The sequence below is a fragment of the Harpegnathos saltator genome, unplaced genomic scaffold (assembly GCF_003227715.2).
Source record: "Harpegnathos saltator strain DR-91 unplaced genomic scaffold, Hsal_v8.6 scaffold235, whole genome shotgun sequence".
Lineage (NCBI taxonomy): Eukaryota > Metazoa > Arthropoda > Insecta > Hymenoptera > Formicidae > Harpegnathos > Harpegnathos saltator.
The window spans coordinates 586,591-602,622 of NW_020230023.1; the positions used below are offsets into that span (position 1 = coordinate 586,591).

The 16,032-nt window shown below is 45.7% G+C and overlaps 2 protein-coding genes across 7 annotated transcripts; one reads left to right on the top strand and one right to left on the bottom strand.

Annotated features, from left to right (window-relative positions):
• Nucleotides 1-504: 504 nt before the first annotated feature.
• On the bottom strand, nucleotides 505-12,678 carry NKAIN (sodium/potassium-transporting ATPase subunit beta-1-interacting protein). 6 transcript variants are annotated; one of them, XM_011154517.3, is made up of 7 exons: nucleotides 12,315-12,676; nucleotides 10,856-10,993; nucleotides 10,423-10,503; nucleotides 10,059-10,250; nucleotides 9,890-9,950; nucleotides 9,290-9,323; nucleotides 4,256-4,387 (listed from the first exon to the last, which is right to left on the bottom strand). In XM_011154517.3, the coding sequence occupies exons 1-7, from the start codon at nucleotides 12,366-12,368 to the stop codon at nucleotides 4,378-4,380; spliced, it is 570 nt and encodes a 189-aa protein (XP_011152819.1). In that variant the 5' UTR covers nucleotides 12,369-12,676; the 3' UTR covers nucleotides 4,256-4,377. The 6 variants fall into 6 exon arrangements, with proteins under 6 accessions (XP_011152818.1, XP_025154480.1, XP_011152815.1 ...); XM_011154518.3 differs by lacking the exon at nucleotides 4,256-4,387 and adding an exon at nucleotides 8,487-8,554; XM_011154516.3 differs by lacking the exons at nucleotides 9,290-9,323; nucleotides 12,315-12,676 and adding an exon at nucleotides 11,677-11,960 and having other exon boundaries at nucleotides 505-4,387.
• A 2,476-nt stretch (nucleotides 12,679-15,154) lies between these two features.
• On the top strand, nucleotides 15,155-15,993 carry LOC105191255 (uncharacterized). The gene is made up of 2 exons (XM_011154531.2): nucleotides 15,155-15,250; nucleotides 15,663-15,993. Exons 1-2 carry the CDS (start codon nucleotides 15,185-15,187, stop codon nucleotides 15,981-15,983), a joined length of 387 nt encoding a protein of 128 aa, XP_011152833.1. The 5' UTR covers nucleotides 15,155-15,184; the 3' UTR covers nucleotides 15,984-15,993.
• Nucleotides 15,994-16,032: the final 39 nt, after the last annotated feature.

Here is a 16,032-nt window from a genome sequence, read left to right on the forward strand (position 1 = left end):
AGGAACAGCTATACGACGAGTGAAGTGACGAGGACTCACTGAAACATGGGAAACAATTCGATGATAAACACAACTTTAACCCGGAAACCGAAATAAATATTATTTCACGCCGTGAAAACCGCAGATATCATTGTGACGCATAAACGAGACGAGAATCTACGGGGAATTGAGGCCGATAAATAGATTAATGAACACTTATTGTTTATTGTCTCGCAATTGCTACACGATAATACATTGCGAAGTAAATGTGAAATTCGGACAATATAATTGTCATATCGAATAATATTGTATCCTATCTCAGTGTGTAATTACTCGTAATAACAAATTATCGTCGTAGACTCCTCTGTCGTTTAAAACAAGAAAAGTTAAAGCAAGATGTGATATGTGAAGGGTCGTCTTAATAAAAAAACGTCAAGTGCACTGATAGTGATAATAATAATATTAATAATATCATTAATATATTATTGATAATAATATTATGGAAAATATTGTTATTAATAATATCAATAATCATATTAAAAATATTAATAATTCATAAAATATTAAGTACGCTCCGTTACATATGCAAACGTCGTTAAAACAGCTGCTTTGCATACAAAATTATCCTACTACTTAGTCGTGACTGTAATTCACCGACTAAGAAAAATATTATTCGAAGAATTACGAGAGTATTCTTATGAGTAACGAGAGTGCGGCTTTGCAACTCGTTTTGTCACGTTACATTTCGAAAAACACATCGAACTATTAGTCTCAAAAATTAATTCTAGATTGTACAATAATCGCACGAAACGAGTGAGGCAGTTTCAGAGTTTATACATCTTAAGTTTATATCGATATTTAATACACTTTGGTTTTCATCTTCTTCTTACTCGAAATTCACGACGCACTTGCAGGCAAGTGAACTTTTCTACAATATAAACTTGTATTAATATTTGTAAAGAAAAAGACACGTCTCATATAAAATTATTCAGTTTCCAATAGACCTCTTATCGAACCACCGTCTTCATCAAATTAATTATTAGAGAGAAATTTATATTTTGTCAAGATTCTTTCTTTCGCTACCAGTAGATTCAAGTTCGAGATTGATGGGTTTCCAAAAAGTCCAAAAATAAAAATATCTCACGATGACGTGTAGATCATTAGCAAAGAATCATTTCGGTTGCGTCGGGAGTTAATTGCAATTTCTCAGCGGTACGTATATATTGTCGTAACTATATTTCGCGATTTTAAACGTTTCTGTAAAACAGACGGTATTGCACGCATCACAATATTATACGCGATTATTGCCGTTCTATATAAATTATCACTTGTCGTTAGTACAGACTGAGGCGAGTGAAAAATTGCAGGCTCAGTCCTTATTATCTGCCGAAGAATATCATCTAAGCGACCGAAGCGAATAGCCCTCTCTCTTTGAGATCGATTGTTAAGTATTCGTTCACATTTAAGAAATACATAATCTTACTCTTTCTCTCCCCTGCTTTCGACAGGCGCGTTTTTTTTTTTCTATAAAACTGAGATTGCTGTCGAGAGATGCTTGGACGATATTCCCCGTGCAGCTTGCGATATCCGATAAAAACTGGAAGACTGGAAACGTCCGGAGACATAAACGCGCGAGTCGTACGTATATGAACTGTAGAAAATAGTAGATTTGAAAATAGCGTGAATTTCAAAAACGTCAGTAACCTCTTAAATTGGCAATCGCCGTTAAAGCGTCTAAAATAGCGCGAACAGGCTGCTCGTGAAGATTCATAAGAACCGTAAGAGTGAAGTCGATTGTCTCTCCGATTGTCTGTCCGAAGACGCACTTTCGAGAGTGTCGGGCGAGATTATAAATCTATATTTACAGATGATGCGATGATCCTTTTTGATTTTATGCGCAGAACAAAAGAAACCTCAGGGTTCTATGATATAAATAGGATGAATGGGAAGATGACGAAGGGGAATAAAGAAATTATTGCGACGAAATCCTCCCGTGGAGGAGTTCTCGATAACTCGAGGTGATGACAAGAGAGTGGTTCTCGCGCTTAAGAATTCTACGCCGATTCGCTTAAGACCACCGTCTTTTAAGTACACTAATACGTCACATACGTCAGTCGGGTAAATCTATCCTGAGAGCGAAGGCAACCTTCATTGTAACCGCGTGCGAGCCGTTTCGCGAGTGACGCGATTGTTCGATTTGTACGTATATCGTAAGATCTATGCATTCTCGAAACGTAAAAACGAGGCGTCCCGCCTCGACCGCCCGCGTTTCTCCGCGAGGTCAGTTTGCACCAATCTCTAAATGAGCTCGCGTGAAATCGACCGCGCCGGATCCGCGGTCGATTGTCGCTTACACTACGTCGGCTGATCGCACCGTAAACGCGAACGAACTTCGAACTCTTACAAAGTCCTACAAAGTGCTATCCAAAGGGATAACCTGCGTGAACGAGTTTCCTCGAGTCTTCGAGGAAGTCACGTGAAGTCACGTGCTCTTCATGTACACCTGCTTTCAATACGGTTTGGCGAATCTCCAGCTCTCCTCCCCCCTCTCTCTCTCTCTCTCTCTCTCTCTCTCTCTCTCGCTGCAGCTTGAAACGCAACCAACAGTCGGATAAGAAAACTTGTTTCTGATTAACACCTTTGTCACCAGAGTTTAGTTTAGAAACCCTCCCCACATGCCACCTCGTATCCTTTTCTACATAAATGTGCAAAACAGATTTACGGTTTGATCGTGTGGACATAGGAAAATAATGCTGTCTCACGCTATATAACGCTGATCTCTCACGATAGATCGTCAGACGTCACACGTCAGACATGCGTAATATGCGTCAGACATTGGTTTAACGGACACGTTAATATCCGGAAATTAATTTCTGGAAATTAACACGTCTCTCATTGAACCGGTAGACTGTGTTCTGAGCTGCAGCGTGAGGAAACTTTCATTGAGACATGTTGAAAGCAAGTGCACACGTTGATCGCTTACCGCGGCGCATCACGACGCGATGCGATACCGGTGGATACCTGTCGCGTCGCGTCGACTCGTACGAAGTAAAGCTCTAAAATCATCGAAAAGTCGCGTCTCCCTCTTTGATCCTTCTTCCAGCGTTGAGAATAATGTAGCTTAAACTGTAACTATAACATTGTAGTGAATTAATTAGTTATAGTATAAATGTAGTCGAACAACCGTGACGGAACCATGGTGAAGGTGAATAACGGTTCAGCCGCCGACGAATCGAAGGTGCAGGAATTCTCAAAAGTGCTAAAAATCGTTTCAATCGGCACGGTGGAAGGAGGATCACAACAGCGCGCTCTCTTCAACTACGTATCGCTCTCGTAAAAGCCACTGTCGCGTTCTCTCGGCAGAATCGAAAGGATAGCGCTATCAAAAATAATACCGTTCTCACTACGAGACGGTTCTACGAGAGGTGGTCGCTCACGAGCGACCACACCCCGTTGACTGTGAGTATCACATCGTGGATCAACGGTAGATAGGATTCAGCGAAGGATTCCGTTGCTTCGTCATGCTCTCGCGACTCGCTCGTCTCTCGAACGATGCCTTTCGGAGCGAGTTGTCAACAGAGAGCGTCCCGTTAGCTCGCTTTGATTAGCGCCACGTGTCAAATCACCGTGTCCTGATAAGCGGGTGGACCGCTGAGGACGAACTGTCGCTGGCTCTGTCTGACCACGTCAGTCCGATTGGGCACCTGCGGCGTCGCCCTGACGCCGTGGTAGTTGCTGTAGCTCGACCTAGCGCTGGCTGGTCGATTGCCATACAGCTCCTCGAGGTCCTCGCCGTTCAAGCTCTGCGTGCTCGTTTGCTGGAACGTGGGGTTGCTCTGACCTTGCCACTGCATCGGGCTGAGCTCGGTCGAGGTCTGCCAGTTGTCAGTGAGGTTGCGCGTGGAGCTACTCCCAGCCTGATCCCAGTCCGACGAGCTCTGCAGTTGGCTCGGATAGCTGGACGTGTTCGAGTAGTTGTTGGGCAAGTCCTGGGACCACAAGGTCGGCGACGACACCGCCATGTTGACTGCCTCCGGCTGCCAGTTGGCGTTGCGCGAGTCGCGGTCCCAGCCGACCGACGAGATTCGATCGTAGTTGAGGGAGCCTGATTGCGAGTTGAGCGTGTTGACGTTCTGGTTCGTCAGTTGGCTGATGGACGCGGTGTTGGCGTACAGGTTCTCCTGATGGTCCATGATGCGATTCACCGGGTTCTTCCGACGTGATTGACGCACCGAGCTGCGCCGGCTCGAGCGGCGCGTGCCGTCCCGCGAGATCACCGAGCGTCGTTTCACCCTGCGCGGGGTCATCGGCTTCGGCGAAACGCTGTCGTCCTGCACCGGCGGCTCCGGCTGCGAATACTCGATGCTGTACAGCGGCCGCGGCTGCTTCTTCCGTCGCTTAGTTCGTACTGTCGAAGAAACAGAGCAGTCGGTCAGATCGGTCTCGGGCGCGAGAGGATCGATTTGCGGGTTTTCGCGAGCGGGGGGTGAAAGTCGCGGCGGGCTGCGAGAGCCATTTGGTCACACTCGCGCTGATCAAACGACGGATGTTAGGGCAGACGTCAGTCGCGCGAAAGCGAGATCGGTTATTCGGACGCGTGCGACTTTTCTGGCGAGAGACATCCGAGCGATCGTTTGCGTTACTGATGATTACGTTGATGAGATCGTTACGCGTCCTTGAGATTTCTGTCTCCTACAGCGACAGTCTTTTTTCTCGCAAGGTACCTCTTACTATGGAATATACATATCAAAAAATGATCTCTGCAAAGTATTAAAGGAAAACGTCAACGTCAAAACTGAATTGACTTGAAACAAAACTGTAGAAAAAAAAAAGAAAAAAAAAAAGAAAAAGAAAAACTGATTAAGAAAGAAGATTCCCCAGAAACCGCACAGTAGGAAGTTGTTAGAGAAGGAAAAGAAAAAAGAATGAGGGGTTAATAAATAAAAAAGCAAGCAGTAGCAGCATTGCACATTTATTGTTCCCAATTAACTGCACCAAAGTAAACAACGTGATACAGTGGTTAAATACAAAACGAATTCGTGACGGTCTTAAAAAAATATAAATATGTACTGTACAAGCTCGAAGGGGTGCTCGATAGACTGTACCTTGTGCTCCGAGATATGAATCTGAAGTGACAAAGAAACCTTGCGTCGAGGTTTCCTTCTTACCTCACCTCTCGCGCGCGCATCGGTTATATGTTATGCTCTCTTTACTTACATGTTTATTCTTGTATATATCTCTCTGATAAATAAATTTCTCTGTGTAAGTACTATGCAAAAATAGGTATATATATATATATATATATATATATATATATATATGTATATGTATGTATATATACACAGCATGACGCGTTTAATATATGATCTCTTTATCGTTACGTTCCATAAATAGGATATCGTATCAGTGAAATCGTATGCAACTAGCAAAGATAACAATCCTCATAATACGACGCACCCGGCACATATTCTAAAATACACGTCTAATTAATAAATAATTGCTGTCTCTTCACTTGTTGATATAAAAATTAAGCTGTTCTAACATACGCATCTACATCTTCCTGGCAGTCTTTTTTTTCAACATATTTATATGTATATATATATATATATACGCACTAGCTAACTTCTTAATTTATACACAAAACGATCCAAACATAGTCCACTATATAAATATATATTCCGCGTGATGTCACTTCAGATTTTGTATCGAGTCGTACAATGTAACGCAAGGATGTACGTATATATATATCTCAGTCAGCGATGTAAGAGCCGTTAAAGCGGGTAGAAACCTCTAAATGCGTTTTTGCCACGAAGCTTTCGAAATTACACGAGAAAAGAGAAAAAATCCCATTCAAAATTTCTTTCCACATACAGAAGAAAAAAAAAAACGAATAATCCACATACACACGCGTGTAATTAAGTCTAAAGAATTGGATGCTACGATCTGTCTCCTACGGAGGCTAGACTACGTCGCGGTAGAATCAGTGAAGTATCATACGTGTGACAATACTGAGCGGAAAATGACGAAAACAAAAGACGCAACCAAAATCACCATGCATTATTAAGTCTTCCTAAGTATCGTACGATAAAACTGTTCGTAGCACCGGGTCAAACTCCTAACCGATTCGCAGCTATGTATAAAATAAGCCGATCAAGTGCAGTCTACTTGCTTCGGAAAGCAATCGGCTCTCCGACGCCGTTATTCATTCGTTCAACACAAGTCGTGTATACTCATCACATGACAGTTTTTCTTTTTTTCTCTTTTTCTCTCCTAACGAAGGAGGAGTCTATTGCTCTTGACACACGGGAGAATCTACGAGTAAAACTACAGCGCAAAACAACAACGTGGAGATCCCGTCGACCTCGGGGTTTTCTCGCACGTCAACTCAACAGGGGATATGGTTGTTAGACAAAAGCTGTAGAGATACAAAACTCGCCACACTCTCAAGAGCAGTACAGTTCAGTCATGCCGTAACTTTTACCACCAAACACTCTCCTCTACGTAGCGTGCAAACAAAATAAAATCTGTCCCAATGCGAATGATTGTCAACGTACCGCTACAATCTCGAGTCTCTCTCTCTCTCTCTCTCTCTCTCTCTCTCTCTCTCTCTCTCTCTCTCTCTCTCTCTCTCTCTCTCTCTCTCTCTCTCTCAGTACTACATTATATGTAGAACGACATAAATATTCTGCGTGATCGTCTCTCATAACAACTTCTATTAAATATATATATATATATCACAGTATATGCATCAAGGCAAGTGTCTCTCCGTTAACGTATGCGTCACATGGACCGTGATGCAGGATGGTCCACGCTTATCATCCAGTTGGTCTAACTTTGGAGAAGAATTACGCGCACGTGTAAATTAAACAATAGCATTTACCTATTACTTATCGTTATAGAGATGTGTACATACAAGCGACTTATTTCTCAGCCTCTCTCGCGACAAGGGATCCCAATTCACGAGAGGAGAGCGTCAGCGTTCACCTCGTATCTCGCGTAATCGCCGAATTGATACTCGAGATCAATCCGATCGCTTTGTTCGCGCGCGCGCGTTAGACAAGAAAAGTTGGTTAAAGAAGCGAATGGTAATTGTGAAGTGATCCTACACGCGGTGTGGTAGTCACGCAAGGTCTATGAATTAGTTGGTTAAGTCACACCGATCGTTCGTGACGAACGAGCGAAACTACTACTTGAATACACACACACACACACACACACACATATAGCTCGACAATGAGTCGATTGTAATGATGCAAAAAAAATGAAAAGAAAAGAAACACTAGAACACAGTCGATATGTTACATGATAAAAGTTACACATGTAAGACGAAAGAGAACGACTCTGGTGGTTGTTAGGCTGATTGATCGATTGACTGACTGACTGATTGATCGATTGCCAAAGGGGAGGGAACACCTAAGCTAGCTGGCTACGCTAATTGTTCTATCTATTTGGCAAGTACAGAAATGAACAAACAAACGTTTTTAACACGTACCGCTCACCGTAGACGCCGTGTACGCGCGGGTTGGGCGGGGCGGGGCGGGGCGTTATAGAGAGAAAGAGAGAGAAAGAGAGAGAAAGAGAGAGAGAGAGATATATATATATATATAGAAAGAGAAGCTCGTATCTAAGCTAATTCGCAACTTGGAACACTCGGCTACGCATCCACCTCGTTAGAGACAGCAGAAGACGGCGAGGGCCATTTCGCGGACGGTCTCGTTCGTGGCTGATTTCCCGTTCGCGAAGAAGGGAAGTGTCCTTTCCGTGCCGCGAGCGAATTTGCAAGAACGAGCGATGAGCATATGTATATAGACATACATATATACATATATATATATATATGCGCGCGCGAAAGTGCAGGATGAGCCGGTCGACGGTCAAAAGTTACTCGCGTACAGGGACAAGGGTCGGCTGTCGCGCTTCGACTGGGACGATCTGTCGCGCTCGCTCGTGGATTGATGCTGCTCGACGGCCAATCTCGGGTCGGAGTAAAAGGACCTCAGGGGCTGATCGCGCACGTGGTCGGCGAAGAGCCGCGGCTTGCCGTGGCCGCTTTTGCCGGCGGCCTGCTGCTGCTGCTTCGCCGCGGCAGGGCGCAGCTTGATACGCGCTACCGGACTGTACTTGGCCGAGTGCGGGTAGTACAGCCGGTTTTTCTGATATCTCAGCTTAGCCGCGCTGTCCAACGAGTCGTACTCGTCGTACGACGGCGACACCGGCCGCTGCAAGTGGTCCAGCGGATTCGAGTAGTCGGTGGTGTAGTCCACCACCCCCGGGTAATCGCGACTCGACGAGCGGTTACTGCGGACCGTGCCGCCGTCGCCGGCGTGCCTCAGAGCGTTCGCTACGCTCGCCGCGCCGCGCGCCGAGCCGCTCAGCAGCTTCTCGCCGCCGCCGCGTTTCGGGAAGCTCGACTCGCGACAGGTGGACTGGTGCGAGCTAGCCGTGCCGGTCGGGTAATTGAGGGTGGAATTTTTTTGGGAGTAGGCGGGTGGTGGAAGAGCCGAGTAGCTAACGTACATAGGATGCAACGGTGTGTGGCCTGCCAGCCCAAAGTCGTCGCCTCCGACAAAGTCAACTGAAAGATCATTCAAGAATCCATCGTATTAGAGAAAGAGAGAGAGAGAGAGAGAGAGAGAGAGAGAGAAAGAGGGGGTGAGGAGGGGGGAAGGAAAAGGGAGAAAGAGGTCGCGTTAAACGCGTTCGATCGAGGAGATGTGTACGCGACCGATTGAGCAACCGACCGAATTGTTGTGTCGCGCCGAAAACAAAGCCGACTGTGAAGCGCTGCGCGGCTTCATCGTTTCCCGCCTTCCTCTCGTATCTTCCCCGTCGGCGTGTCACGGAAGAAGAACAAAGAGAAAGATACGTCTCGTATCTCTTTCGACAGCCTCGTTCGTCGTGTAGCCGATCTAATTGCGTGGCACAGTCTGCTTTTGTCTTTATAATCATGTTTATGAGATTCTTTGCCGCTGAAGGTATAATCGTCTATTGTACTACATTGATACGCAATACCATTCCGTTCATGCGAAGATAAAGAAACTCTGCTACTCGTGGCGGTATTGTATATAACAATAGCGATGATAACGATAATAAATACGAGTCACAACCCCAAGATGCAGAAAATTTTACACCGATATATATATATATATATACATATATACATATATATATATATATATATGTTCAAACATAATGGTACACTCTGCAACTTCATGACCGTACTAGAAAAAATTATCTCGTCGTGCTAAGATAAACAAATATAGAAATGTACAATGGCGTGCAATTGATAAACATGATTAAGCGGACTTACCAAAATGGAGGATCAAATCCACCAATGAAATCAACTGTAACCGACAACCCTCTTTTCAAGCAATAATGAATAATCGCGTGTACTTACATAATTTTTAGTGAATATCAATGTGAATTTAGTTATTTATTATTGAACAAAGTTGAAAGGGTGTGCTCTTACAAGTGGAGCGTAATTTCCCAGATGGTTTCAGTGCAAATTTCGGGTATATATACGCTACTGTGCAATTGAGAATATCAGCTAACGAAAGCACGCGTGATAATTAAGAAAAATCTAGCGCTTGTGCAATTGCAGCTTTCGTTCTTCTCTTTATTGTACTCCATTCTCCGAATGGTAAAAATGATACTTGATCAATCTTTGTATTTTCCGTTATCCAATCGTTTAAATACTTGATAATAATTTTAAAGAATCTTTTATCACGAGTATCATAATTTATCTTTTTTGAATATATAGAGCGATATTGTGAAGGGATCTCTTCCGTTGAAAACTTTACGATCAAAATGCACCCGAAGTCTTGCGAACATTCCGATGTAATTCGTCACAGAAACCTTAAACCATTTTAAGCTAATTGGATAATATAATTGCTAAATCGCGTATACTCACAGCTATCATCTTCCTCGAGGAACACTTTACTCAGACAGATCCCGCCGACGATCGCCATTAACTGAAACGTACAGAGTGATCTTCGCAACTTTCCAACGGAAATTAAGTCCAATACCAGTCTGCCGTTATGACGCGCAGCGTATTGCACGAAAGTGAATTCTCTACTTACACCTAAGATACATTGTATCGAGGCGTGCAAAATTTCTATCACTTCGTAGTCCAGCACGCAGTCAGTCACATTAGTGGGACGCGCAGGTCGGAAAAGCTCCGGCTCCATAACATCGTAAACAGCTTTGCAGCCTGGTCCGTTCACGTGCCACCATGAAAAACTGCCGGTGCCAAGGTTGAGAATATCGCTATCCTGAAAAACGATACCGCGACATTATATCCAATGCGCTTATATAATCTGATATCTTAGATAACGGTTCACGTAGCATTGCACGGACGCAGGTGTTATTAGTTCGGGATATCATGTGTATACAGTGGAGAGATATTATGTATATAATTGCATTGCCCTCTCTCTCTCTACTTACTTTGTCCAGTACTCCTACACTGAGGTAAAAGCATATTATAAATATGTTCCATCCTAGCCACAATGTGTTCCACACACAATACTGAAACAAAATTATTTATATCATTATTGTGTTATAATAGCACAATATTATTATTATTATTATTATTATTATTATAGTATTCAAACGAAGGAATATTCTTACTGGTAAACAAAACAAAATTATCATGGATATTCTTGCTCTTCTCGATAAAGCTGTACATTTTTTGTTTGTTGTCGCATGCTAATTTTCACTTCAATGGACACACATTTGCATCGTGTTTTGTTTCTTATCGCACTGATAAAAGTTACCTCGCGATTAGACCCTTCATCAGATTTCTTCGATTATGTATCGACAGAGCCTTGAATTATCTTCTTTCTTGTAAAATGCTTTTTCATAATATCTATCTACGTACCGATATGATATACTTGGGTCTGTATTGAAAGGCCCCGAAGAATCCTAGAATCACGAAGATTATGTTGAAGAAATTGACCAGTATCGGAGCCCACATAAACCCCAGGAAGTCAAACACTTGGCGCTCTATCGTGGTGATCTGTAAATAAAAGTAAAAACGGCTGATTAACCGCACGGAGTATACGTACAATAAGCGCCAGACGTGGAATGTACATAACACAAAGTAATGACCGCGGTGACAACGAGCGTCTCAACTTCTGCTTGACTCCTTTTCGTGCGCGTTCTTAATCTACGACAATTGTCCTGTGTTCTAAATACGCGGTTAATTACCCATTCTGAGTCACAGCATGATAGTGGCGACGTCTAACACACATATGTGTGTATGTACATGAAACATCGTTCAAAGTTCTTGATTTCCTATAACTTTCCTCATAAGATGATTTATTTCGTGCATTATCGCTATCGTCGACAACATTTAAATATTATTATCGAAAATAAGATGTGCAGAATAAAATATTAGATATACTCATTAAAAAAATAATACACAAACTACACAAACCTTGTGTACGAAAGTAGTAGGATGTGTAGGAAAAGTAGTGAGAAAAATGCAACAACAGAATAAACGAATATTTCTTCGTGGCCGATCTACCTTTCGCATAAACTTGTGCCAAAGTAGTTCTTACAAAAGATGCATGACAAAGATCTTTCATCATACCGGGTACGTCAATCGTGTGACGATCAATTGTTAAAAACTCGACAGTTATCCCCGGTGCCCCAGCAGTCACCCGAAGAAAAACCCCGCATCCTGCTCGTCGCAATTACCTTCTCGCGATCGTAGGATGAAAAAGCATGCGAGTCTGCTCGCTGCGTGCCGCGATGTGTACAAAAATTGCACTCGGAGTGCACTCATCCCGACGCCAGCGGCGTCCATCGGGCGAGAGAGGAAAATCCGCGAGATACGAGGCTGGAATAATTTCCTCGAGGTAAACCGCGCATGACTCAGGTCGATAGAACCGAAACGATCCACTCACGTCACCTTTGTCAGCTAGACAAAGGCGTGCGCGGCGCGTCCGTACGCACGGCAGCCGGCGATTTCGCCAAAATTTCCCGAATTTTCCGGCGAGAGCGCGCCCGAGAACGTGCGCGCGCTCGCGTTTACGCGACTAACCGGATATACCGTGACTAACGACCGTATCGCGGAATTCTCGGGAGAGGAGAACAAAAAGAAAGCCAGACGTGAGAGCGAGTCGCAGATAAGAACGCGCTGCGCTCGTATTATACATGTATGTGTGCGCAGGTAGTACTCAAGGTACTCAAGCGGCAGGCACGCACTCACGCACAGCACGGCACAGTTCGACCGCGTGTTATTGCGATTATCCACACAGCGACGCGTGCGGTTCTCTCTCTCTCTCTCTTTCTCTCTCTCTCTCTCTCTCTCTCTCTCTCTCTCTCTCTCTCACCAGTTGAAGAACGCATATCGTCAGTAGAAAGTGCCTTCTGCTACAAATTCCCATGTCATCTGGCCGCGCTCCGCTCAGTCACGAGCGAGCTCATGCGGGACGATCGGAGCACGCAACGATACGGCCGCGCACTGCATCACTAACTATTCTGGCACGTTCCGATGCGCCGTCGCCGCCATCTTCCTCTGACCCTGTAGCTCGGCGTGGACACTTGTTCCTCTCGCCCTTCGGCCGCCGAGACACTGGCGTGTGCTCCGCTCGTAGCCAGGTGGCACGCTCGTCTATCCGTTCCCCCCGTCGTTGAAATACGTGCAGGTCGACGAACGGCCAGCAACTGCCGCCAACGCTGCACATGCGAGCGTTCCTGCTACGCCTGCACCTGCGCGCGGGCGCACGTGACACGGTCACGTGACGACCGCAACTTATGAATCTAGGCGGGCCGCGTTCGATTAACGATTAGCTTCGTTGCGACACGAATTTCGACGGGAGACTTCGCGAGCGAGAGGATACACGAGAGTTTAGAGTTCAAGCTTTTGCTGCATTTGTCGCACGACGAGAAACTTCGATTTGTTTCGACGAATTTGCGTGCACGGGGCACCGGAGTCTCTCGAGACGGCCCTGCGAGCAGGCCTACCAACCGACACCGGTGCGAATTTTCCCGCCGCTGACGAAGAAGAAGATCTACGTGAAAATATATTTTTGAGTCGGAGAGACGCGCGTTGGACCATATCGATAGTTGTATCGTGAAAATACTGTGTTCACGTCGCAGGATGTCACATTGCGCAGGACCATGCACGCGCGAAGCCGCGATTTATCGTGAGATTATCGTATTCAACATGGGGAACGTGATTTGCCATAACGATGTAAAAGTCGCTGCCAACGACTGAAGAATGCTCGACAACGCGAGGTCCCTTCATTTTCGAGGATAAATTCAGCGAAACGGCTCTTCAGCGTCAACACTGTCGAAGTTACCGAAAGCTCTCCGCCTGCCGTGCTTGTGGTGCTTTCACTCATGTACACGCGCCCTCGAAGACGGTAAAACCGCACAGAATCGTTGTCACGCGATTGCTCGACACAGTCACAGCATAATCGACACGCGGAAATCTGCGACGGCAAAGACAAACCTCTCTATTGACGAGAATGCAAACCTCGTGACATAAGTTGCCACGTAAAGCTTTCGATTTCGAAGCGACAAGAGAAACAAGACGCGCTCGATTTTCAGAAGATCGCGATTGCCATCGCGTATTACTCAAGAATGAGAAGAAACGCAGTCCCGACGAGGCGGAGCGTTTCTTGGATCGTGGAGACACCAAAGTCGTCGACATTTTCCCGAAGACCCGCGCGGCCAGGAGCGGTTCTTCATGGCGAACTAACTGGGTCTGCAACGCGCAAACCTCATGTGCAAGAGCTAGTCGAGCGAAGCGTATCCGCGGAGAGCCCGAAAAATCCGGAGAAGGTTGTCTACGGAGAATCGCGAGCGCCTGATTAAGTTACCTAATTAAGAGTCCCTCTTCAATGCAGGTTGCACCTTAATATGAAATAAGAGCGCGTCTTGGCGTTGAAGCGAACAAAAGTTTCTCGCAGCAGAGCCAGATTAGCTGAAAGGAATAGGGACGCAACGCGAACGTTAAGCACGTCTCCTTAATTCCAAGCTTTTCTCACACAAGCTTCGCGCGTAGCGTTGTTTCTCAGCTCGAGAACCGGAAAGACGTACTTAACGTTTGATACGCGTTCAGACTGGAGGTCTATTCTGTAACTTTGAGCGACGTTGATCGTTATCGTTACGTTGCCATCGCGCAGTTTCTCCGCCACGCACCGACACCGTCGTTGAAAGCAACAAGATAGGCCTAGAGCTTCGTTATCACGATTACGTTCACGGCGCTAAATCCGATCGTTCGGTCTGAAACTTCGATTCCCTCCTCCTCCCTTATTTCTCTCTTCTGAGTGATGGTGTCGAACGACTCGCGTCCCCGGCGTGTGCTCGTGACTAGGGATGCAACGATTTCTCAAAATATCGATAACGATATTTTATCGTCATTCAGAACCATCGATAACGATAATATCGATAATTTTGAATAATATCGATATTTATATAAAAAAATGTATACATATAAGAGTATGTGTATAAAGAGTATACACGAAAAATTTAGAAAGATCTTTTAACAATTTTTATCTTCATATAATTTATTGTCGTATTCTTATTAGCAAATATATGACAAACCGCAGTCGTTTGCCGGAGATCATCGCATACATGCAGGAGCAGGAGATCCATTACGGTTCAACGAGATGAAAATTGAGATGAAAATGATGAAAATGAGCGAATTTACTAGACATCGACCAATCACATAATACATATCCCAGTGAATTCACTCACTTTTGTAATTTTCATCTCGGTCGTAGAGCCGTAATAGGCCCCCAGAACTGTGACTGAAAAATTACGAAATTCAGTAAAATTCATGTCGATATATCGATTTTATCGGAGACAAAAAAAATATCGATAAATATCCGATATTTGTCTCTCGATGTATCGATATGTCGATATTATCGATTTATCGTTGCATCCCTATTCGTGACGCGGCGATCACCCAGAACTCCCCAAGTCACGACTCCGCTTGATCCGCAGAGCGGATCGAGCATTTCTCCACACCGCGAAAGCCCGAAACGTCGAGTCGCGATTTTGCCCGGCGCGAATGAAAAATCTGTCTTGGTCTCGAGGAGCAGCCGAGGGACGAGGCGCCGCGCGGCCGCATTTAGCACCGAACATGCGATCGACGCAATGCATGTGCGACGGATTCTTCGCAGGTACGGCTCCATTAAGGTGCAACGAGGGCACGTTTCGCGTGCGCAAGATATACGGCGATGGTAATTGCATGTTCCGTGCGATCAGCTACATTCTGTGGCGAAATGAGGAAGAGCACCGCTCGCTCCGAGCCATGGTCAGTCCGTAATTAATGCAAACGTTGTAGCGCGCCGAGCGAAGAGCGAACGAGCAAAGAGAACGGGAATCGCGACGCTCGTGTAAAAAATCGCGACGAGAGTGACGAGAGTCATCGACGCGACGCGACACCACGTTCCCATCAAGGTCGATGAGACGTTAACCCGAGTCGAAGTCTCCGTTCTCTGAGAACAAAGCTGAGACTCTGGCTAGGGTTTCGCCGACTAGAAATCGCTAGAAATTGGCGAGTAAATCGAGTAAGATCGGCGGCCGTCCGCCGATCCGCTCAAGCGTCGTCCTCTCTCACGCGAGGCGAGCGTCTCGAGACGTCGACGGGAGCTTTGCGCTCGCAGTAATTGATTTATACGACGCGCGTACGAGAGAGCGCCCACGGGACCGTCGTCGTTTGGCAGGTTGTGCGGCACATTAGGGACAATTGGCGCGAGTACGGTGCGTTCGTGATGGCCGAGTGGAACATTTCGGAGCAGCAGAAGTACTTCGATTACATGAGCATGGTGGGCACGTACGCCTGCGAGCTCGAGTGCACGGTGGCCACCAAGCTCCATCGCATGAATCTGTCCATCTATCGCGAGCTCGCCGGCACGTACGAGATCAAGCTGATCTTCCACAATCGCGTGCACGCGAGCTACGAGACCGCGAGGCTCCTGTTCACCGGATCCTCCGAGAGCGGTCATTACGACGTGCTGCTTCCCGATTACCAGGCATTCATATGAGCGGCCCGACGCCCGACGTGCTCATGCAGAAGCGAAGTTGGGACTCGCG

Coding starts and splice junctions, on each gene's coding strand:
- NKAIN (XM_011154513.3), bottom strand. CDS start 12,368: ATGGGAATTTGTAGCAGAAGGCACTTTCTACTGACGATATGCGTTCTT. Junction 10,994..12,314: donor CGATATGCGTTCTTCAACTG/GTGAGAGAGAGA, acceptor TTTTATTTACAG/ATCACCACGATAGAGCGCCA. Junction 9,951..10,058: donor CGATACAATGTATCTTAGGT/GTAAGTAGAGAA, acceptor TGTACGTTTCAG/TTAATGGCGATCGTCGGCGG.
- LOC105191255 (XM_011154531.2), top strand. CDS start 15,185: ATGTTCCGTGCGATCAGCTACATTCTGTGGCGAAATGAGGAAGAGCAC. Junction 15,251..15,662: donor ACCGCTCGCTCCGAGCCATG/GTCAGTCCGTAA, acceptor GTCGTTTGGCAG/GTTGTGCGGCACATTAGGGA.